The 23571-nt window shown below is 34.5% G+C and overlaps 1 protein-coding gene across 1 annotated transcript in view; it reads right to left on the bottom strand.

Moving 5' to 3' along the window:
- LRP1B (LDL receptor related protein 1B) overlaps window positions 1-23571 on the bottom strand; it is a 2131860-nt gene that overhangs the window by 360517 nt on the left and 1747772 nt on the right. Inside the window, exons 42-43 of the mRNA XM_066281034.1 lie at window positions 12995-13184; window positions 1850-2054 (exon numbers count right to left, since the gene is read on the bottom strand). Of these exons, the coding sequence (XP_066137131.1) occupies window positions 1850-2054; window positions 12995-13184 (395 nt within the window). The remainder of the gene's footprint in view (window positions 1-1849; window positions 2055-12994; window positions 13185-23571) is intronic.

Genomic DNA, 23571 nt, shown 5'->3' with positions numbered 1-23571 from the left:
ATAAAAAATAAGTTTATGTGGATATAGCGTTATGAGGAGTTATAAACTAGAAAATAATATCACACCTGGATAATGATTTACCTGATTTTCTTTAAAAGCATTAGCCACTAGCTTCATTTAGAATTTCTGTATTCTGAGGCACATACTTTCACACTATATCCTCATAATAACCCTGAAATTTAGGTAGATAAGTTTCATATTGGAAAACTAAAATTTATAAAGACTAAATAATTTACCTAAGGTAACATGATCTTTAATTTTAGAAAAAACAGACCCATAATTTAGATAGAATATTTAATCAGAATTATTATTTTTAGAACAAACTCAACTCATCATGTCTTAGCTCATTATTTCAATGATCCTTAAGCATACATCTGCCCTAATCAGTACTACTCAAAGTAGCCACTCTGCAACAATGAGGTATCTCGACTAGAATGTAAATCAGTGTGGTTCCTCCTTCTTCAAGAACACAGACACACACATTTATTTATTTATCTATATATACATATATACAAACATAAATATGTATTTATAAATTTAGTTAGTTGCCCTAAGATAAAATCTCTCTATATATAAATATATGTGTAAATAAATACATATTATCTCTATTAATAGAGATAATATGTATAATGTATTTATACATATGTAGGTTTGTATTCAATGGAATGAAACAGTCTGCTTAAAGATGTTGATAAGTGTTAGTGAATTATGCCCATTTTTTCATTGCCTGTTTCTGTATATAAAGCTTTATAGAAATAATGCCACATCCATTCATTCACATAGTCTTGATGTCTGCTTTAGCACTATAAGGCACTATAGTTATGATAGAGAAAATATGGCTCACAAAGCTTTAAATACTTATCATCTCACTCTTCAAGAAATACAGTGGAGGAGTGGAGAGACTCAGCACCATTTTGTTCCTCAGGTATGCATTGCTAAGGGGGGGGGGGGGTGCCGAGGTAAACATTTTTCCAGTGGTGTAATTACCAGATCTTAGGCTCCTGAACTCTGAGTTTTCCTAGTTGCTAAGGGCTGCTGTCCTCGTAGGACAAGGGCAGGGCACTGGACTTTTAACATTCTACAGACCTTACTTATCTGCTGTAAGAATTCTTCAGGGGAAGCATAAAGACTCTTCCATTAACATTTCATTGAGAACCCAGAGAAAGGAGATAGCAGATGAGCCTGACTGTGAAAAAGAGTTGGGTTCTCTTTTCAAAGCTCAGGTTGCTTTGAGGACCCAAACACAGACAGAGGGTTGTTTCATTCTTTCTTAATGTTCTTTCAGTCTAGGGCAGCCTTTCTCAACCTGTGGGTCGTGACCCCGGCGGGGTCGCCTAAAGCCATCGGAAAATACATAATGCATATCAGGTATTTACATTCCGAATCATAACTGTAGCAAAATTACAGTTATGAAGTAGCCACCAAAATTATTTTTTGGTTTGGGGTCACCGCAACATGAGGAACTGTATTGCGGGGTCACGGCATTAGAAAGGTTGAGAACCACTGGTCTAGGGTAACTATCAACTTTGTTTCATACTTTAAAAAATATAAATAACAATGGAGGTTATGCAGATCACTCTAACAATTCTATTAATTAAAAATTCAGTTAATAACTAGGCAAAAAATAAATGATGTTTCTTCAGAATAAAGTTTATATGAGTCAATCTGTCTCTATGGTAGTGAATGCACTTCAAAGAAAATTTTCAAAATATTAGCCACAGTTTTCTTTTTCACTGAATATATTACTGAATTGGATTGGTTCAAACAATCAACCTCTTTTGAAATATATCATTTATAATTTTCAAATGTATCAAGTTTAAACTTATAATAAAAAAATTTCTCAACTTACATGTCTCTGGGATCCATCATATTCACACCTTTCAATTTTTCCTAGGCTTCCGTCTGAGAAATACAGTTTCTCCGTGCGGTGGTCGATGGTGAGCCCATTTGGGGTGAGTATGTCTGTACTGACCACCACGTGAGCATTCTTCCCAGTCAGTGTAGATCTCATGATACTCGGATGTTGTTCATTCCAGTTAGTCCAAAACATTAAACTAAATAAAATAAAAATTTTGAAAATAAGTCAAAATTTTCATTAACAGTTAAAACATCAGTAGAAATATAACAATGTCAAGATATTTAAAAAGAAGCAAAATTATTTCTTATATCCTGTGATCTTTAAGGAAGGTTAGGTAATAAGGGGTGATGGGTGTGTTATATTTACACGTATATTTTCCCCAGATTCTTAAGTAAAGCCTGGATACTGCTCCTGAAAGTCAGTTATCTTGTACATGCTCTCAAATAGTGATTTCATTAAATTGAGTCAGTTTGATGCATGGTGCGGTTTTCTTATAATTAGGGACAAAACAGTCATCTTAAATTTTCTACTAACTGCAAATATACTCTAAGTTATTTTATTTTATTTTTTATTAATTTTACTATGGTGACATCAATAAATCAGGGTACATATGTTCAAAGAAAACATGTCCAGGTTATCTTGTCAATCAATCATGTTGCTTATCCATCACCCCAAATCAGATTGTCCTCTCTCACCGTCTATCTAGTTTTCTTTGTGCCCCTTCCCCTCCCCCTTTCCCTCTCTCTCTCCCCCCACCCCCTGTAACCACCACACTCTTATCAATGTCTCTTAATCTGGCTTTTATATCCCACCAACATATGGAATAATGCAGTTCCTGGTTTTTTCTGATTTACTTATTTCACTTCGTATAATGTTATCAAGATCCCACCATTTTGCTGTAAATGATCCAATGTCATCATTTCTTATGGCTGAGTAGTATTCCATAGTGTATATGTGCCACATCTTCTTTAACCAGTCATCTATTGATGGGCTTTTTGATTGTTTCCATGTCCTGACTACTGTGAACAGTGCTGCAATGAACATGGGGCTGCATGTGTATTTACGTATCAATGTTTCTGAGTTTTGGGGGTATATACCCAGTAGAGGGATTGCTGGGTCATAAGGTAGTTCTATTTGGAGTTTTTTGAGGAACCACCATACTTTCTTCCATAATGGTTGTACTACTTTACATTCCCATCAACAGTGAATGAGGGTTCCTTTTTCTCCACAGCATCTCCAACATTTGCTATAACCTGTCTTGTAAATAATAGCTAATCTAACAGGTGTGAGGTCGTATCTCATTGCAGTTTTGATTTGCATTTCTCTAATAACTAAAGAAGATGAACATCTTTTCATATATCTTTTGGCCATTTGTATTTCTTCCTGGGAGAAGTGTCTGTTCATGTCCTCTTCCCATTTTTTTATTGGATTGTTTGTTGTTGAATTTTATGAGTTCTTTGTATATTTTGGATATTAGGCCCTTATGTGAGCAGTTGTTTGAAAATATCATTTCCCATTTAGTTGGCTGTCTGTTTATTTTGTTGTCAGTTTCTCTTGCTGAGCAAAAACTTCTTAGTCTGATGTAGTCCCATTCATTAATTTTTGCCTTCACTTCTGTTGCCTTTGGAGACAAATTCAAAAAATGCTCTTTAAAACCAAGGTCCAAGAGTTTAGAACCTATGTCTTCTTCTATGTACTTTATTGTCTCAGGTCTTATATTTAGGTCTTTGATCCATTTTGAATTAATTTTAGTACAAGGGGACAACCTGTAGTCCAGTTTCATTCTTTTGCATGTGGCTTTCCAGTTTTCCCAGTACCACTTGTTGAAGAGGCTTTCTTTTCTCCATTGTGTGTTGTTAGCCCCTTTATCAAAAATTATTTGACCATATATATGTGGTTTTATTTCTGGGCTTTCTATTCTGTTCCATTGGTCTGAGTTTCTATTTTTCTACCAATAACATGCTGTTTTGATTGTCGTGGCCCTATAATATAGTTTGAAGTCAGATATTGTAATGCCCCCAGCTTCATTCTTTTTCTTTAGGATTGCTTTGGCTATTCGGGGCTTTTTATAATTCCATATAAATCTGATGATTTTTTGTTCTATTTCTTTAAAAAATGTCATTGGAATTTTGATGGGAATTGCATTAAATTTGTATATGGCTTTGGGTAATATGGCCATCTTGATTATATTTATTATTCCTAACCAAGAACAAGGAATATTCTTCCATCTCATTATATCTTTTTCGATTTCCCTTAACAATAGTTTGTAGTTTTCATTATATAAGTCCTTTTACATTCTTTGTTATGTTTATTCCTAGATATTTTTGTTGTTGTTGTTGCAATCGTGAAGGGGATTAATTTTTTGAGTTCGTTTTCAAATATTTCATTGTTGGCATATAGATAGGCTATGGACTTTTGTATGTTAATTTTGTATCCTGCGACCTTACTGTATTGGCTTATTGTTTCTAGTAGTCTTTTGGTAGATTCTTTAGGGTTTTTGATGTATAGGATCATATCATCTGCAAAAAGTGATACCTTTACTTCTTTTCCGATATGGATGCCTTTTATTTCTTTGTCTTGTCTGATTGCTCTGGCTAGAGACTCTAGCACCACATTAAATAATATGGAGAGAGTGGACCACCCTGTCTTGTTCCTGATTTAAGGGGGAAAGCCTTCAGTTTTGTGCCATTTTATATGATGTTAGCTGATAGTTTATCATATATGGCCTTTATCATGTTGAGATATTTTTCTTCTATACCCGTTTTGTTGAGAGTCTTAAACATAAAATTGTGATGTATTTTATCGAATGCCTTTTGTGCATCTATTGATAAGATCATTTGGTTGTTGTTCTTTGTTTTGTTGATATGGTGTATTACATAAACCATTTTACATATGTTGAACCATCCTTCAGAATCTGGGATGAATCCCACTTGATCATGATGTATTATTTTTTTTATATGTTGTTGTATTCAATTTGCCAGTATTTTGTTTAGTATTTTAGCATCTGTATTCATTAGAGATATTGGTCTGTAGTTTTCTTTTTTTGTGCCATCCTTGCCTGGTTTTGGTATGAGGGTTATGTTCGCCTCATAAAATGTGTTTGGAAGTATTGCTTCTTCTTCAATTTTTTGGAAGACTTTCAGTAGAATAGGAACCAAGTCTTCTTTGAATGTTTGATAAAATTCACTGGTATAGCCGTCTGGGCATGGTATTTTATTTTTGGGGAGGTTTTTAATGGTTTTTTCTATTTCTTCTCTACTAGTGGGTCTGTTTAGGCTTTCTGCTTCTTCTTGACTCAGTCTAGGAAGGTTGTATTGTTCTAGGAATTTATCCATTCCTTCTAGGTTTTTGAATTTAGTGGCATAAAGTTTTTCATAGTGTTCTACAATAATTCTTTGTATATCTACGATGTCCGTGGTGATTTCTCCTCTTTCATTTTGGATTTTGTTTATATGAGTTCTTTCTCTTTTTTCCTTGGTAAGCCTTGCCAGGGGTTCGTCAATTTTATTGATCTTTTCAAAGAACCAGCTCCTTGTCCAATTAATTTTTTTATAGTTTTTCTCTTCTCTATTTTATTTATTTCTACTCTGATTTTTATTATCTCCTTTCTTCATCTGGTTTTGGGTTGTCTTTGTTCTTCTTTTTCCAGTTCCTTAAGGTGTGAAGTTAAGTGATTCACTTGGGCTCTGTCTTGTTTGTTCATATAGGTCTGAAGTGATATGAACTTCCCTCTTATCACTGCTTTTGCTGCATCCCAGAGATTCTGATATGTTGTATTGTCATTTTCATTTGTCTGTATATATCTTTTGATCTCTGCACTTATTTCTTCTTTGACCCATTCATTTTTTAAAAGTATGTTGTTTAGTTTCCACATTTTTAGGATTTTTTTCCTCTTTTTTGCAGTTGAATTATAGTTTCAAGGCTTTATGATCAGAAAATATGCTTGGTACAACTTCGATTTTTCTGAATTTGCTGATGTTGTTTTTGTGGCCCAACATATGGTCTATTTTTGAGAATGATCCATGTACACTGGAGAAAAATGTATACTCTATCACTTTGGGATGAAATGTCCTTTAGATGTCTATCATATCCAGGTGCTCTATTGTTTTGTTTAAGGCCAATATATCTTTATTAATTCTCTGTTTGGATGACCGATCTAGAACTGTCAGCAGTGTATTGAGGTCTCCAAGTATAATTGTATTTTTGTCAGTTTTTGTTTTAAGGTCAATAAGTAGCTGTCTTACATATTTTGGTGCTCCTTGATTTGGTGCATATATACTAAGAATTGTTATGTCTTCTTGATTCAATTATGAAATGGCCATTTTTGTCTCTGAGTACTTTTGCTGTCTTGTAGTCAGCATTATCAGATATGAGTATTGCTACGCCTGCTTTTTTTTGGATGTTATTTGCTTGGAGTATTGTTTTCCAGCCTTTCACTTAGAAATTGTTTTTCTCCTTGTTGCTTAGATGAGTTTCTTGTAGGCAGCATACAGTTGGATTTTCTTTTTTAATCCATTCTGCTACTCTGTGCCTTTTTATTTGTGGGTTTAATCCATTTACATTTAGTGTAATTATTGACACTTGTGAGTTCCCTATTGCCATTTTATAGATTGCTTTCTGTTAGTTTTGTGTCTTGTTTGATCCTTCTCTTTTGTTTTTCTATCTTTTGTTTTTATTTGGTTGTATTACATACATCTTTCCTCTGTTGCTATCTTTTTTAAGTCATGTGCTTCTGTGGTGGTTTTTTCAATGGTGGTTACCATTAAGTAATAAAAAGGGTTCCTACCCTGTTCATTGTAGTGCACTATATTGTGAGTACTTTTGTACTCCATCGTCTTTTGCTGCTGTTAATCGCCATCCTCTCCACCCCCCTTTTTTTCTGGTTGTTGTCACAGTTTAAATTTGGTTTTATTGTGTTCTTCTTGGAGCTTTTACTTGTGGCTTTGTCTTTTTTGTTTTGTTTTGTTTGTTTGTTTTGTTCTTTGTATCTGATTGGAGAACCCCCTTTAGTAATTCTTGGAGTGGGGGTTTTCTGATGATAAATTCTCTCATCTTTTCTGTATCTGTGAATGTTTTTATTTCTCCTTCATATTTGAAGGATAGCTTTGATGGGTATAGTATTCATGGCTGAAAGTTCCTCTCTTTCAGGACTTTAAATATTGGAGTCCACTCTCTTCTAGCTTGTAGAGTTTCTGTTGAGAAACCTGGTGATAATCTAATGGGCTTTCCTTTATATGTTGTATTATTCTTTTCCCTGGCTGCCTTGATAATTTTTTCTTTGTCATTGGTTTGTGCCAATTTCATTATGATGTGCCTTGAAGTAGGTTTGTTGGGGTTAAGAAAACTCTGAGTTCTGTTTGCTTCTTGAATTTGAGGCTTTAATTCTTTCCACAGGCTTGGGAAGTTCTCATCTATTATTTGTTTGAGTATATTCTCCATTCCATTTTCTCTCTCTTCTGCCTCAGATATAGCTATTATTCTTATGTTATTCTTTTTGATGGAGTAAGATAATTCCTGTAGGGCTATCTCATTTTTTTAAATTTTTGAGTCTCTTTCTTCTTCTCTCTGTTATGCCTCAAGTTGCTTATCTTCTTTTTCACTAATCCTACCTTCTATCTGGCCTGTTCTATTAGCTAAGCTTGTTTCCTCATTTTTCAGCTCGTGAATTGAGTTTTTCATCTCTGTTTGATTTGCTTTTATAGTTTCAATTTCCTTGGTAATATATTCTTTGTGTTCATTGAGTTGTTTTCTGAGCTCCCTAAATTGCCTTTCTGTGTTTTCTTGTATATCTCTGAGTATTTTAGGATTTTTATTATAAATTCTCTGTCATTTAGCTCCAAGGTTTCCAATATGTTAAATTTTTTCTCCATAGATTTTTCCTCATCTATCTGTGTTACCTCTCTTTCTTTTGTATCCATGATATTCGATTTTCTCTTCCTTAATGGCATCTGAGGGTGGTTTTTTTGATAGTTTTAATGAGATTTAATAAAGAATTACAAGTTAAAAAAATAAAAATAAAAAATAGAAAAGAATTTTTTAAAAAAATAAAAATTAAAAAAAAAGAAAGAAAATTATCCCCCCCCTCCTTTGTTCCTCTCCTCTCCTATCCCCTCTTTCTTGAGAAAATTTTGTGGTGAACTGTAAATTATATGGTGTTAAATAGAACAAACAATGCTATAGTGGAGGGCCTGAGTTGGGGAGAAGTATTAAAGGGGCAAAAGAAGGGGGTATGGACCCACAAAATGCAAATAAGGAAAAAATTTGTGTCAAGAATAAAATGATTTGCTTTTAGGTGTTGGTTGACTAAGAGATATGATGAGAGGAATAAGAGGAAAACAGGAAAATGGAAGGGGGAAATTAAAAAATTACTATTGTATTTTGTGGAACAAGAACTAGATAAAATGGAGAGCCAGGATTGGGAGCACTGCTAGTGAGTTAAAAAAGCGAAGTAAACCCCCCCAAAATGCCACAAACATAAGTTTGAGTCCCAGATAAGATAATTTGTTCATTATTGAGGATTGAATGAGAGGAAACGTAAAGGACAAAGGAAGAAACTAATGTAGAGGGAGAAAAGAAAGAGAGAGAGAAAAAAAGAGGAAACCACTAAAAGAAGAAAAAAGAAAAGAAGGAGAGAGAGAGAGAGAGAAAGAGTTAAGGGTTTTGGAGTGCAACCCTCATAGACTGAAAGGACGAAGAAAAAAAAGATAATGGGAAATGTAACACTTATGGGTAGTGTAGTTCAAGGAGAGGAGAGAGTAAGACCGGCAGAGAATTAAATGACCAAATAGGAAGAGGAAAAAAAAAATCAAGACATGAAGATAAGAGAAACAAACAAACAAATATAATAAAATGGGATAGGTTATAAGGTCTGCGGATTATTCTTGATTTTGAGAGGTTATCTTCTTGCTTTTTCTTTTCTCTCCCTTTTCCTGGTCGGTGACTCTGTACTCTGGGTTCTGCCCCTTTGGCATGCTCAGGTAGAGGTTTGCAGTTGATAAGTCTCTATGGCGATGTCATATATTGGGCTTCAGTCTTGTTGGCAGTCAAGGCTCATTAGCATTTGTAGGCTCCGACAGTGAGAGAGTCCGTGTTCCCGGTGCCTCTCTCCTAGTCTTTCCTTCCTTAATTAGTAGCCTGATAATCCAGCTATGGCATTGCTGCTGCCTCTGCCTGGATAGTAAGAGGCTCAAAGATCTGGCAAATCACCACTCTATTCCCACTCAGCACAGGGCTCTGGGTAAGGCTCAATCAGTCAGAGCTGCTAGCATAATCAGGCAGGGCTTCTGCCCACACAAAGGCTTCTGACTCTGCCTCTCTGTCGGGTAACACAGGCGCCTACTCCCGGAGCTCTAGGAGGAATCTCTCACCCACTATCTGCATGCGCTGACCAGGAGATCGGGGCGAATGGCTGCCCCACTTGTCTTTCTTTGTGTGGGTTTGGCACGAGTGCTAGCTTGTATTGACTGGGTTGCCACAGGCACAGTTTTTCCTTGGCTTGGATCTTCGTGTTACAGCTTGGTTCGGCCATTTGTGCCACGGCCTGGTTCTATTCACCCCCTTTGCCTGCCTTAGTTTCTATACTCTCAGTTCCCAGTGAAAGCAGCCCATTTAGGTTAGTGAGGAAGGTGGAGTATTTCTTACTTCCTATTTCCTTCGGGATTTGATTATATATTTAGCCATTTTTTTGCTCGACCATACCTTCGGGTGTATTGCGGAACATCTGGAGGCTCCAAGGATAGATTTTTCTGTTTCTGGTTGAAGATCTTGTTGAGTTTTGGGGGAGATTTATCAGTATCACTCCCTACAGCACCATTACTCTGACGTCATCCTACTCTAAGTTATTAATATCATGTTTTAGTGGGTCCAATATGGCCATTTTGGGTATTGTTCTTAACCCATTTCTTTTCTTTGGTGAAAATCTAAATCACGCTCTTTTTCCAGGTTTGGTTTTTATATTCTGCATCCCCCTTTTATATGTTTTAGAGAAATATAATTACTATACTCTTACATTTCTTTAGTATCTTTTTTTCTTTTCTCTTTTTCTCTGTGTAATTTTTCTACAAATTACAATGTTTTTTCTGGAATTCTAGGAGTTACTCTATTCTTAAATATAATATTTGCTATTTAAATATTTTATAAAATGCTTTAAATCAGTGTTTGTCAGAATATTTTTTAAAGAAGTCCTAAATTCACTGGAAGCCCTTAGAGGTCACTGGAAAGTGAAAAGGCTACAGGGTTCCAATATCCAAGCTCTATTTCTATTAAAACATCTCTTCTGTCTTTTTTTCATTTATAGGACTGTAACTAAGAATTTAATAAATTAGATGTTGCTGCTTAAAAGATAATATAGGAAGGAAGGAGGGAAGGAAGGAAGGAAGGAAGGAAGGAAGGAAGGAAGGAAGGAAGGAGGGAAGGAAGGAAGGGAGGGAAAAGGGCAAATGGGAGAAGGGAAGAAAGATAGAAAGAAGGAAAAGTACAAGGAAGGGAGTGAGGCTGACAGGAAGGCTGCCTTAAATATTTGAAAAAAATATGCTTAATATGTACTGACAAAGAAAAACTACTTGAAATAATATTTCATATTTACAGGAAGATTTCATATATCATTTATTTATACAATCATTTAAAGGCAATGTAGCATTATAGCCAAAATAATGATTAAATATGTAGTTTTTGAGTATTATGCAAAAACATATTACTGAATAATATTTAAGTTCAAAACAAAAAACTTTCTGCTTGCTAATTTAAAAAAAAATAACTCCCACTAATTGAAGAAAGTTAGGTCATCTATGTTTCTTATTAAAATATTTCATAGCATTTTTATCTATTCTTTGGAACATAAAAATGTTCTAAGTACACAAGTATCAAAAATATTTTGTCCTATGAATTGGCACATTTGAAAAATAAAGGAATTATACTTTCTTGAATTTTGATGTAATTTTATCTATGCACTGTGACTTTTAAAATGAAAATCATAGTTAAAACACTTTAAAGTTATGGATATATTATGAGGTATTAAACACAAAAAATTATCTACAATATTTTCCTGGATTGCTATTTTGCTAACTTTAGAAGTCTGATGTGTTAGTGTTCCTTTTATCTTATCTATCATTTCACAGATGAACAGAAACCAGAGAGCTTGAGTAATTAAAGTTATAGAAACAGAACCAACTTTTTTTTCTTTATTTTTTAGCAAGAGAGACAGAAGAAGAGACTGATAGGGACAGACAGACAGGAAGGTAGAGAAATGAGAAGCATCAATTCTTTGTTGCAGCACCTTAGTTGTTCATTGATTGCTTTCTCATGTGTGCCTTGACTGGGGGTTGGGGGGAGAGGGCTGCAGCCGAGCCTTGACCCCTTGCTGAAGCCAGCAACCTTGGGCTTCAAGCCAGTGACCTTTGGGCTCAAGACAACCACCATGGTGTCATGTCCATGATCTCATGCTCAAGACAGCAACCTCAAGCTGGTGAGCCAGTGCTCAAGCCAGTGACCTCAGGTTTTAAACCTGGGTCCTTTGTGCCCCCACGCTGATGCTCTCTTCACTGTGCCACCACCTGGTTAGGCCAGAGCCGAGTTTTAAACTCAAATATTTTAACTTTCATCTAGAATTTAAGATTTTATTTTATTTTATATTTAAAAATTTGGGTTTATTCTTTTTGTTTCAGTTATCTGTAATTTTTTTTAATTTTATTGCATTTATTGGGATGATTAGTTAATAAAATTATATAGGTTTTAAGTGTACAATTCTGTAATACATCATCTGCATATTGTATTGTGTGTTCACCACTCAAAGTCATCTTCTTCTATCACCATTTATCCCCTCTTTATTCTCTTCTACCTCTCCCCACCCCTTTTTTTTCTGGTAATCACCATAGGGTTGTCTGAGTCTGTGAGTTTGTTTGTTTAACCTGTTCATTTTTTTAATCCAGCCTCTAAATCCCCTCCCTTCTGACAGCTTTTAGTCTGTTCTCTGTATCTATTCATCTGTTTCTATTTTGTTTGTTTATTTTGTTCATTAGAAGATTTTATTTTAAATTTTCAGTTAATCAATTAACATACCAAAGTGATTTATAGGTAACAATGTTATATAGAATGATAAAACTTACTTTTCATAATTTAAACTTTAACTACATATAATTTTCCATTAAAATATTATGGCATGTTTAATTCTAATTTAAAGTTTACTACATGCAAGATAAAAATATAATTTTAGGTTATATAATAAATAATTATAGCACAAAATACTTATCAATGAAAACTAATCATATACAATATGATCAGTGAACTCCATCATGTTTATTTTAAAACTTTTTTATGCCTTTCTAAGGTCAACTGTAGGAAATTATTCAGCTGAACTATGGAGATCAATGTAGCTGATTCAAGTACAGCTTGTTTAGTGATAGGACAGAGGTGTGAGTAGACCTAGCTCTGCCCCAGGGATCTGAAGGCCTGTGTACATCTGAACTAAGTCATCGGAACTGTGAGAGGTCACCCTTTTTTCAACTATAATCTCTCAACCTTCAGAGTCTTTATTGATGAGATGAAGATTTTGCTTTGTTTTATATTTGCTCTATATTATAGTCTAAACATTTCTCTTCTTATAAATTCTTAATAAGTATTATTATAAATGCCTGCATATTATATCATCCAATATATGTGAACTACCTACTCGGTTGCTAGTTTCTAACATTGAGAGTTTAGTTGAAGACAAGATTTGTTGTTTGTTTTCCTGGTATTTTAAGTAGAAAGATCGCCAGTTTTTAAAATTACTAAATTAAAATACAAAATACATTTCAGTTTTAAATTCATGTTAATAGTCTTATTTTGTTAATTAAAATATCAATCAACCCTAATATCTTCTTCATATACCTTTTCCAGCAAAATATTGTCTGTTTTCCCTTTCATTATTTAAATTTGTTTTTACTGGATTTCTCATGAAAGTGATACCTAGCATCAAAGAGTTCAGATTTTCATTATTCACTTTGCTAGGCTTTTGTAACAACTAGTGCTACATACTGTAAAAAGAGAATTTCAAAGGAAACCTTTATTTTTAAAGCTAATTCATTTTAAAATTAACATAACTTTGATCATCTTTGACTTAAAAGTTCAATGAAGAAATAAAAATAAACTGTTCTTTACTTTTGGCATTCATCCAGGGCCAGCACGTGGGGATGGTCGTCCTCTGCCATGGTGATGACAGCCTCCCTGTCAAACGCCCCAGGCCGAGTCTGGTCCACTGTGTGTCTGGTGATGGATGAGGTGGTGGAACTGGTCCAGTATAGAGTATCCCAGGCTCGGTGATAAGCAAGTCCTTCGACAGAACCCACATCTGACAGAAGAATGAATAAATTGATACTTTCATTTACAAAAGGCTTGGTTTCTGGACAGAAAAAGCATTTAAAACATATATGTATATTTATATGTTATTTTATTACTTATTCACAAGCTCCACAAAATAAAAATATAATAATTGTGATACTTATAATTGATAACTGATTCCACAGAGCAAAATTGAGCTGTGAACTGTTCATTGGAACAGATTTTGTAAAAACATGTCATTAAAGACTTGAATCTTCTCATTCGAAAAAAACAAAATCAAAAAAACTCAGTTAAGTAATTGTCTTTTATTTAGAAAAACTGTGGCTGCTTTTTATTTTCATATCTTAAGTACTAATTTTCAAAGGATACCCAGTGTGCAACAATTTAGAGGAACTTTTGAAAATCATATGGCACAGATACCATTTAGGTATTATAACCAAAATGAGTTTTCCCTTGATATTATGTCTGAAGATGTCAAAGGAAACAAACATCAAACATTGTAATAGTATCAAGAAGTTAAAATCTAAATCCACATTTGCAACTATCAGACAGTGGTAAGAATTTTAATGAAATAATGTAGGAAGTTCTTTGATTCTATTCAAATAATATGATATAAAAACAAAAGAAAATAAACTTAATTGCTAGCTAAGAAATGCTTTAAATGTAGTTGGAGAAGATAAAAATCAGTGCATAGATTCTAATACATAACAGTGACAATGTGAAAAACAAGTAATTATTTCTTAAAATAGTGTTTTCAACCTCTAGGATAACATAGAGTAGCTGTTTTATTTTTCATAGAAGTGCTTGAGTACATATTAAATATAAACAAATTATTATACTTTTTCCTTCATGTTATCTTTTTTCCTTAGAATTATTACTCTTAGCACGTTAATTTGATAAAAATATGTATATCTTTGTCAGTTATACTAAGAAATTAAGATTTAACAGTCAGAGCCTTTCTATTGTCTCTAAAAGACTTATTCAGTTTTTCTAAAAATAGGATTAAAAGAGTTATTTTCGGGTTTAAAATGGAAACTATTTAGTTAGGTGATCAATAAGATTTAGTGGGCATGAATAACAATATAAAGCAATTTAGATTGTATTTCTTTTGTGTGTGACAGAGACACAGAGAGAGAGAGAGAGAGAGACAGACAGAGAGAGGGACAGACAGGGACAGACAGACAGAAAGGAGAGAGGTGAGTAGCATCAATTCTCATTGTAGCACTTCCGTTGTTCATTGATTGCTTTCTCATATGCGCCTTGATCAGGAGGCTACAGCAGAGCGAGTGACCCCTTGCTCAAGCCAGCAACCATGCACAAGCCACCAAACCTACGCTCAAGCTGGTGAGCCTGCTCTCAACTTGGCGACCTCAGGGTTTTGAACCTGAGTCTTCTGTATCCCAGTCCAATGCTCTATCCACTGTACCACCACCTGGTCAGGCGAATTGGATTTTTTTAATGTGACTAAATTTTGTCATTTGCCTATTTTTATATATATATATATAAGAGAAAACCCACAAATAAAAATTAATAGCTGCCATTTATTGAGCACTTTCTTTCTGCTAGAAACTGTGTTTATTGCTTTGCATATATCACTTTACATTATGTGAAAATCAACTCTGTGATATTGATTTTATTGTATCTCTTTTACTAAGGAGGAAACTAATACCTATAATTACAGAACTGATAGTGTTAAAGCAAAAATTTAAATGCAGACTGTTCTTCTACCAAAACCCTATATTCGTTAGTACTATTATTTAGAGATGGGTTAACAGCACCACAATTTAGAGATGAGTTTACAGCACCTAAGACTAGCCTTCATCCACACCAAACTGCAACAAAAATTGATTCATTATTTTTAAATTGGCTAACTCTGGATAAATTGTATAACCAGTGATTTACCATGATTAACCTTCTCTGTCACAGTAAAAAAAAAAAAAAAGATTGTAATAAATAATGTGAATGGGTAGTATGGACACTTAGGCCAGAGAGGATGGGAGAAAAATTATAAAACACAATCATAATAAAACCTATTAAGCTTTTTTTTAATCTGAATCATAATGTGTTCTTATTTGAGGTGAATAGGTTGGAGGTTGACAATGGCCAAAATTATTTCAGTTATTAAATAATAAACCATCCATTCCACAGTTGTTGGGTTTTTTTGCATTATTAAATCACTTAAGAAATAACATTAACTCTGTTAGTAGTATAAGCAATGTTACAGGTCTTCATAATTCATAGCTAGAATACAAAATGGTGTAGCTTTAGAAAAATTGAACCAAATCAGGACCATCAATCCATCCTCACTCTATATCTTTCCCTTCAGCTGACATTGACAGATCTTCTTTGTGGCAACTTCTTCCTACAAATCAGGGAGAAATCACTCAGTATAGCTACTGAGATGAAGTCGAAGCTTCTTTTCCATGGCTGACATAGTTCTAGGGTTACTACAGTACATAATACATCTCACTGTCCAGGTACAATCTTTTTTATTTATTTATGTAATAGATGACAGTCTGACAGTACACTTAATCAGAATCTGGTGCTACATGTTAAAATATTTCAGTAATATATTTCTTTCTCAAAAAGAGATTTTATTCTTTATAATCATACTTGTGATTATAACACCAATTAAAAACCTATATTAAATTTTAAAAATCATTGGCCCTGGCCAGTTGGCTCAGGGCTAGAACATTGGCCCTGAATTTGGATGTCCTAGGTTCGATTCCGAGCCAGGGCACATTGGAGAAGAGCCCATCTGCTTCTCCACCCTTCCTCCTCTCTCTATCTCTCTTCCCCTCCTTCAGCCAAGGCTCAATTGGAGCCAAGTTGGCCCGAGTGCTGAGGATGACTCCCTGGCCTCTGCCTCAGGTGATAAAATGGCTCCAGTTGCAATGGAGCAATGCCCTAGCTGGGCAGAGCATCGCCCCCTAGTGGGCATGCTGGGTGGATCCAGTTGGGCACATGCAGTAGTCTGTCTCTCTGCCTCCTTGTTTCTCACTTCAGAAAAATACAAAATAAATACATAAATAAAATTTTTAAATCATGAAAAATATTTTACTTGAGATAAATTAATATATTTGTGTCCATTTTATGATGATTTAATACAATATGGGGACATGTAGCATATATATATTTATACACACACACACATACACACACACACTAATGTTCTTGAATCAGTTGAACAGGTACAATAAGAACTTTGAATTATTAGTCCTGGAAGATAATCATGTAGTTTGAAAATTAAAGTAAAATACCTATCTATCCAATCAGCCAGTCCTGAAATATTGAACACAGTAAATCAATATAGAATTAAACATTCTTGGACCTCAAGGATATAAAATAGACATAATTAAGAAAATAACTCTAAATAGTGCTAATTCAGCAGTCTGTAAATGCAATGGGTACCTAGTAAAAATACCATCTTCTCCTTCCACCCACTTACAAAATAAAACAGTCCTGTTCCCTTCCACCCCCTCTGATCAGATAATTGGATTTGGCTAAGCATGGATGAGGTATTAATATGCTTTGATAGAAGTAAAAAGAGGAGGTCAGCTCATCAAAAGATACAAGGCAGGAAAATAACTCAGAACCATTGCTAAACCTAATGTCCTAAATTCAAGTTTTCACAGCAATGGGTAAAAAATTGATCCTACTAGTCTGGCCCATTGACACTGACCACTACTCTGATGGCTACTCAGAAGAATTCACAGAGGTTACCACTGAAATAGGAACAACAGCTCCCTTCTGCCTGTGCAATGTCCTGAAAACAGGATAAGAGCTTATGAAATGGAAAAGGAAGAAAAAGATGTGCTCAGGAGGCAGCCATATGTACAAAATATTGACATTCATGTGGCTGAAAAACAGTTACAAATAAATCCTGTTGCAAAGTTAACAGGAAATAATATTTATCTCAAAAACATGCTATAATTACAAAGTGTCATAATGGCTTCCCTTGTTGAACTTGTACTAATTCCAAATTCATCGGCATCTTTTCTAAAGCCAAAAGTATCAGAAAGCTTGCTGTTTGAAGATTGGTACAGAGCATAAAATAAGAAGCTTACAATGGATGCAACATTTCACATTTATCTTAACTTTGTAGTTTCCAGAGAAGCAGGATCCTGGGTCCAGTTCACAGTATAGAGTCTGATGTTGAACTCTACATAGAATTCACATGGCTAAGCTGCACTTTAAGACTAATAAAACATTACTTAAATTTTACTTAAATCTACCTTTCCCTAAAAATACTTTAATAACTTACTTTCTCATTCTTTCTCTCTTTCCTTCCTTCCTTCCTTCCTTCCTTCCTTCCTTCCTTCCTTCCTTCCTTCCTTCCTTCCTTCCTTCCTTCCTTTGTTCCTTCCTCCCTTTCCTCCATATCTCCTTTCTTTCTTTCTTTCTTTCTTTCTTTCTTTCTTTCTTTCTTTCTTTCTTTCTTTCTTTCTTTCTTCTTTCTTGCTTTCTTTTTTTCTTTCTCTCTCTCTATCTATCTATCTATCTATCTTTCTTTCTTTCTTTCTTTCTTTCTCTCTTTCTTCCTCCTTTCCTTTTTTCCTTTCCTTTCCTTTCCTTTTTTCCTTTCCTTTCCTTTCCTTTCCTTTCCTTTCCTTTCCTTTCCTTTCCTTTCCTTTCCTTTCCTTCCTTCTTCTGTCAGAAAATCTACAGCTCTTCTTGTGTTCAGTCTCCCTCATTACAATGAACCTATACTTTACTTGGCTGAGTTAAAGGTTTCTTTGATAAAATCAAAATACTTTGATCATTAAAATTCTCAACAAACTAGAAAGAGAAAGTGATTTCCCCAAATCATAAAAGAAATCTATAAAAACCCCAAGGCTTATATTATACTTAGTGGATAATAAATGAAACTTTTCTCATATGAACAGGAATAAGACAAGAATGCCCACTCTTAACTTTACAGCATTGAAGATTTAGTCAGGAAAATTGGTCAAATCGATAAATAAATGAATAATCAAGTTTAAAAAAGAAATAAATCTATATTGGCTGATGACATGTATACATACAAACTCAAAAACTTATAAGAAAATTCTTAGAATTATAAAATCTTCAACTAGGCTTCAGGGTAAATAGAATAACTATTCAGTTGTATTTCTATACAGTTCCAATGAATAATTCAAAAATATAATTTAGAAAACAATTGCATTTATAATAGCATCTAAAAAAATAGAAAAGACAAGACAGGGAAATAAAATCAGGAACAATTTTAACAACAACAAAAAAATGTAATCCTAGAACTATACACTGAACACTATAAAGTATCAAGTTTAAAAATAGAATGATAGCCCTGGCCGGTTGGCTCAGTGGTAGAGCATTGGCCTGTCGTGCAGGATTCCCGGGTTTGATTTCTGGCCAGGGCACGCAGGAGAAGCACCCATCTGCTTCTCCACCCCTCCCCCTCTCCTTCTTCTCTGTCTCTCTCTTCCCCTCCTGCAGCCAAGGCTTCATTAGAGCAAAAAGTTGGCCTGGGCGCTGAGGATGGCTCTATGGTCTCTGCCTCAGGCACTAGAATGGCTCTGGTTGCAACAGAGCAACACCCCAGATGGGCAGAGCATTGCCCCCTGGTGGGCATGATGGGTGGACCCCGGTTGGGAGCATACGAGAGTCTGTCTGACTGCCGCTCTGTTTCCAACTTCAGAAAAAAATACAAAAAAAAAAAAAAAAAAAGAATGATAACCCATGTTCATGAATCAAAAGACTGAATAGTGTTAAGATGACAATAGTTTCCAAATAGACAATATTGATTCAACACCAAAATCCCAGCTAACCTTTTTCCAGAAATTGAAAAACTAATTGTAAAATGCATATTGGAATGCAAGATTCCAAAAATCACTGAAACAATCTTGACTGAAAAAGAGTTAAATGACTCATACTTCATGTTTATAAACTTGCTACAAAATTATAGTATTCAAGATACTATATTCACTTATACTACTGTGTGGTAGTATAAGTATCCATATAGATCAATGGGAAAGAACTGATAGTTTAGAAAAAAAACATGTTGTTTATATTAAATTGATTTTGAAAAGAATATGAAAAAACTTTAGTGAGAAAAATAAATCTTTTCAACAAATGATTTACAACAACTATTAATATATATCCACATACTAAAGAATAATACTGAGTTCTTTCCTCATACCACAAACAGACACTCAAAATGTATGTTATTGGACCTAAATATATTTATAAAAGGTAAATGAGAAAACTCTTAGAATAAAATGTAGGACTATATCTTCATAAAATTGGGTTAGGCACAGCCTTCCTTGTTATCACTCCAAAAGCACAAATGATTAAAAAAAAAAGTAAGTTGGACTTCATGGAAATTAAAAACTTTAATCTTCAAAAGACAACAACAAGAAAGTAAAAAGCTAATCCACAGAATGAGAGAAATTATTTCCAAATCATTAATGTGGCAGTGGGTAGTGGATTTGTGTCTTGAATATACATAGAACTCCCACAACTCAACAATAAAACAACATTAACTCAAGGAAAAATACTGGAATAACAATTGAATAAATATTTCTTCAGTGAGATATACAAATGGCTAGTGAAAACAGGAAAAATGCTTAATATTATTAGCCATCATTGAAATGCAAATCAAAATCATATTTTAGATTCAATATAACAACTGTAATAAAAATATAACAAGTTTTGACAAAGATTTGAAGAAATTAGAATCTTCATACACTGCTGGTAGGAATGCAGAATGATGCAGCTACTTTGGAGAATAGTCTGGCACTTTTTCAAAATTTTAAACATATAATTACAATACAACCTAGCAATTCCACTGCTAGGTCTAGACCCAAAAGAAATGAAAATATATAGCCAAATGTACACAGATGTTCAATGCAGCTTTATGATAATTGCTAAAAGAGGAAATAGCACAAATGTCAATCAGCTGATGAATGGTTGAATGAAAGGTGGTGTATCTATATGATAGAACATTATTCAGCAATAAAAAAATGAAGTATGATATAGGCTAAAATATAACTTTGAATCTTTTATACTTAGTGAAAGAAGCCAGTCACATAAATCTACTTATTTTATAATTCCCTTTATATGAAATGTTCATAATGGGCCAATATTTAAAGACAGAAAATAGAACCCTGGTTGCCAGTGGTTAGGGAGCAAAGAGGAAAATAAGAAGTGACTAGTAATTGGTATGGGTTTTATGAGAAGTGTGGAAATAATGAAAATATTTTCAAATTGATGATAATGATGGTTATTCAACTCAATATTCTAAAAACCACAGAACTGTATATTTTACTTATTTATTTTTATTGATTGATTAAAGAGAGGAAGAGAGAGAAGCATCAACTTGTTGTTTCACTTAATTGTTCCATTTAGCTGTGTACTCATTGATTGTTTCTTGTTTGTGCCCTGATCAGTGGTCTAACCTGTAACCTCAGGCACATTGGGCCAATGCTTTATTCACTGAGTTACCCAGCCAAGACCTGAATTGTACACTTTAAATACATTTATTATATGTGTGACCATGTGGTGGTGCAGTGGATAGAGCATCGAACTGGAACCAGAGGACCCAGGTTCGAAAGCCCAAGATTGCCAGCTTGAGTGCAGGTTCATCTGGTTTGAACAAGGCTCACCAGCTTGAGCCCAAGGTCGCTGGCTCGAGCAAGGCGTCACTCAGTCTGCTGTAGCCCTCTGCTCAAGGCACATATGAGAAAGCAATTCATGAACTAAGGTGCTGCAACAAAAAATTGATGCTTCTCATCTTTCTCCCTTCTTGTCTGTCTGTCCCTATCTGTCTCTCTCTGTCTCTCTCTCTGTCTCTCTCTCTGTCAGCTACAATAAATCAATCAATAAATAAATACAATAGACCGAAGCTGTCTTGAAGGGAATGTATAAAATAATATGAGAATAACCATCAATAAATGAGAAAATTTAGATTCTAATTTGATAAATACTGATATTTTTATTATAAGTCTAGTCACCGAGTTGTTGTGAGGTTCAAAAGATACTTTTTCTGTGTTTCTGTGTATCTCTCTTTACACACACACACACACACACACACACACAAACACACACCTTAAGGAATTTTAAGGTATTTTTATATATAGTTCAATTAGCAGTCAATGGCAATATTGTAGAAAATTGAAATGCTTTACAAATGATTAACTGGATGGTTTATTTTCCTTTTTCTAACTACTTAGAATTACTTAGGTAAATAGATTGCAATAGATTACAAGGTAGATTGCTTATTATAAATTAGACTACCACTAACTACCACTACCTTTCTGATTTGAAGACTGAGTCATTTTTTTCACATAATAAAAAAATAAGATGGTTATCTAAAATCACTTTAGATATAGGCTTTCATTTTTATTTCCTATGATTATTTAAAGCCATTAACAAATCACATATCAGAATATGCAGCAGTAGAATGTACCAGCCAGGTTAAAATCAGAACAATCTTACATACATTCAGATTGGAACAGCCCAGTACAGGCTGCCAGATATTTAGTGTCAACCTGAATCACATGTCCTTTTCCTGTACACTTTGCTCTGAATTCTTATGTCCTTAAATCCTTTAACTGTTAAAAGAGCTCAACATTTTTTACCAATCTAATGTACTGACAACTAAACATATTAAATTATAGTCTAAAAGTTTAGACAAGAAATACTACTGCTGAAATAAAAATTAATTAAACAACTGGAAAGCAGAATCCACTAAAAACTACTAAGGGTTCAGTAGGAGAGCAGGCAATAAGTAAATTAGTAAAACAAAATCAATAGGTTTATTACATACAAAAATAACTAAGATATATAATGAAAAAAAGATGTCAATCTAAGCAGTACTAATGATGTGGGTTCCCATATATGAATATATGTATAAAACTGCATGATCCTTACCCACCTGAATTGGACTCTTCTAGTGGCTCAAGTATCAAAATGAAGGTACTTTTCAAGAATTTGGTCAATTTCTGATCAGGGCACACAGGAGAAGTACTCCTCTGCTTCTCCACCCCTCCCCCTCTCACTTCTCTCTCTTTCCCTCTCTCTTCCCTTCCTGCAACCATGGCTCAATTGGATCAAGTTGGCCCCAAACACTGAGGATGGCTCCATGGTGTCCCCACAAGTGTTAAGAAGAGCTTGATTGCTGAGCAACAAAACAATGTCCCAGATGGGTGGATCCTGGTTGGGGCATATGTGGGAGTCTGTCTCTCTGCCTCCCCTCCCCTCACTGAAAAAAAGAAAGAGTATCTCAAATATTTCCATGTTAGAATAGTCTTTGCTTTCCATTGTATAAGAGATTTGGCCTATTTACTGGTTTTCCCTGAATAATGAAACAATTTGCTTTAAAGGAGGACAGAAGCAGATTGACACAATTTTAACTAACAGTGTATTTTTAAATTTAATCACTTTCAGTGTGTGTGTGTGTGTGTGTGTGTGTGTGTGTGTGTTTCAGATGAAAAAAACATTAAGATCTGAGTCTTAGCCTCAATTCCAGTCTAAACTGAAAACTATATGAACTCAGGTCTCTACAAATGCCTCTATCATGTATCACCATGAAAAGAAGCAAAGAAATATAAGCATGAAAGAATTGAACATATGGGTATTTATAGTTTTATCATTCTTTCAAGAGTAACTAGAGATAGGCACTGACTCAAACAAGATTAAGCTAGCATTGGTATACCCATGATTATCAGGAAAAACAAGCATTCCAAGGTTTCAATATCCTCAGGTATGTTATAATTCATCCTCCAGGGAAAAGGTAGGAGATCTAATATCTATGGCCTTCCTGTTAGGTAAGCTAGATAATTACCAGGGCAGGAAGAGGGGAGGGGAAAAAGGAAGGGGGCTTATCTCACTAAAGGAGGGAGTCAGCAGTCTTAAGGTCTGTTAAAACGAAAATCACCAAATGTCCAGATGGCCTTGCAACACTGTATGTTAGTCCGAATATCAAGGAAGGGGAGCCTTGAAACCCTATGTTAGACTCAATAACAGGGAAACAAAGCCTTGAAACTAAGAGCATATAACTCCTAAGACCCCAACAGGGGGGGCGCTCAGGCTAGCTGAGTTACCTGCTTGTGCCTCCTGCCAAGTGTATAGTTTTGCTAAATAAACTGTTTGTTTTGCTTGAATGCTGCACTGAGTCTCCTCTGAATTCATTCCTGTGAGCATGACAAGAACCAAGAGGGAGAAGTTCCCTTGGACTTGGGCTTTCTCTGGTGAAATTTTCTTTGAGTAATACAATTAGAAAGTGACTTGGAACCCAACATCAGTTCCTTTGTGAAAATGTGAGTTAAATCTTCAGGTCAAAGACATAAACCAGAATATTCTTAAAAAAGAGGTATCTCTGCCCATTTCAAGGTGTCTAGATAATATCCATAATTTCCCTCAATCAGTTCATACAATGC

The sequence above is a fragment of the Saccopteryx bilineata genome, chromosome 5 (assembly GCF_036850765.1).
Source record: "Saccopteryx bilineata isolate mSacBil1 chromosome 5, mSacBil1_pri_phased_curated, whole genome shotgun sequence".
NCBI lineage: Eukaryota > Metazoa > Chordata > Mammalia > Chiroptera > Emballonuridae > Saccopteryx > Saccopteryx bilineata.
The sequence above is the reverse complement of the archived record's forward strand: the minus strand, read 5'-3'. Positions and strand labels throughout refer to the sequence as shown.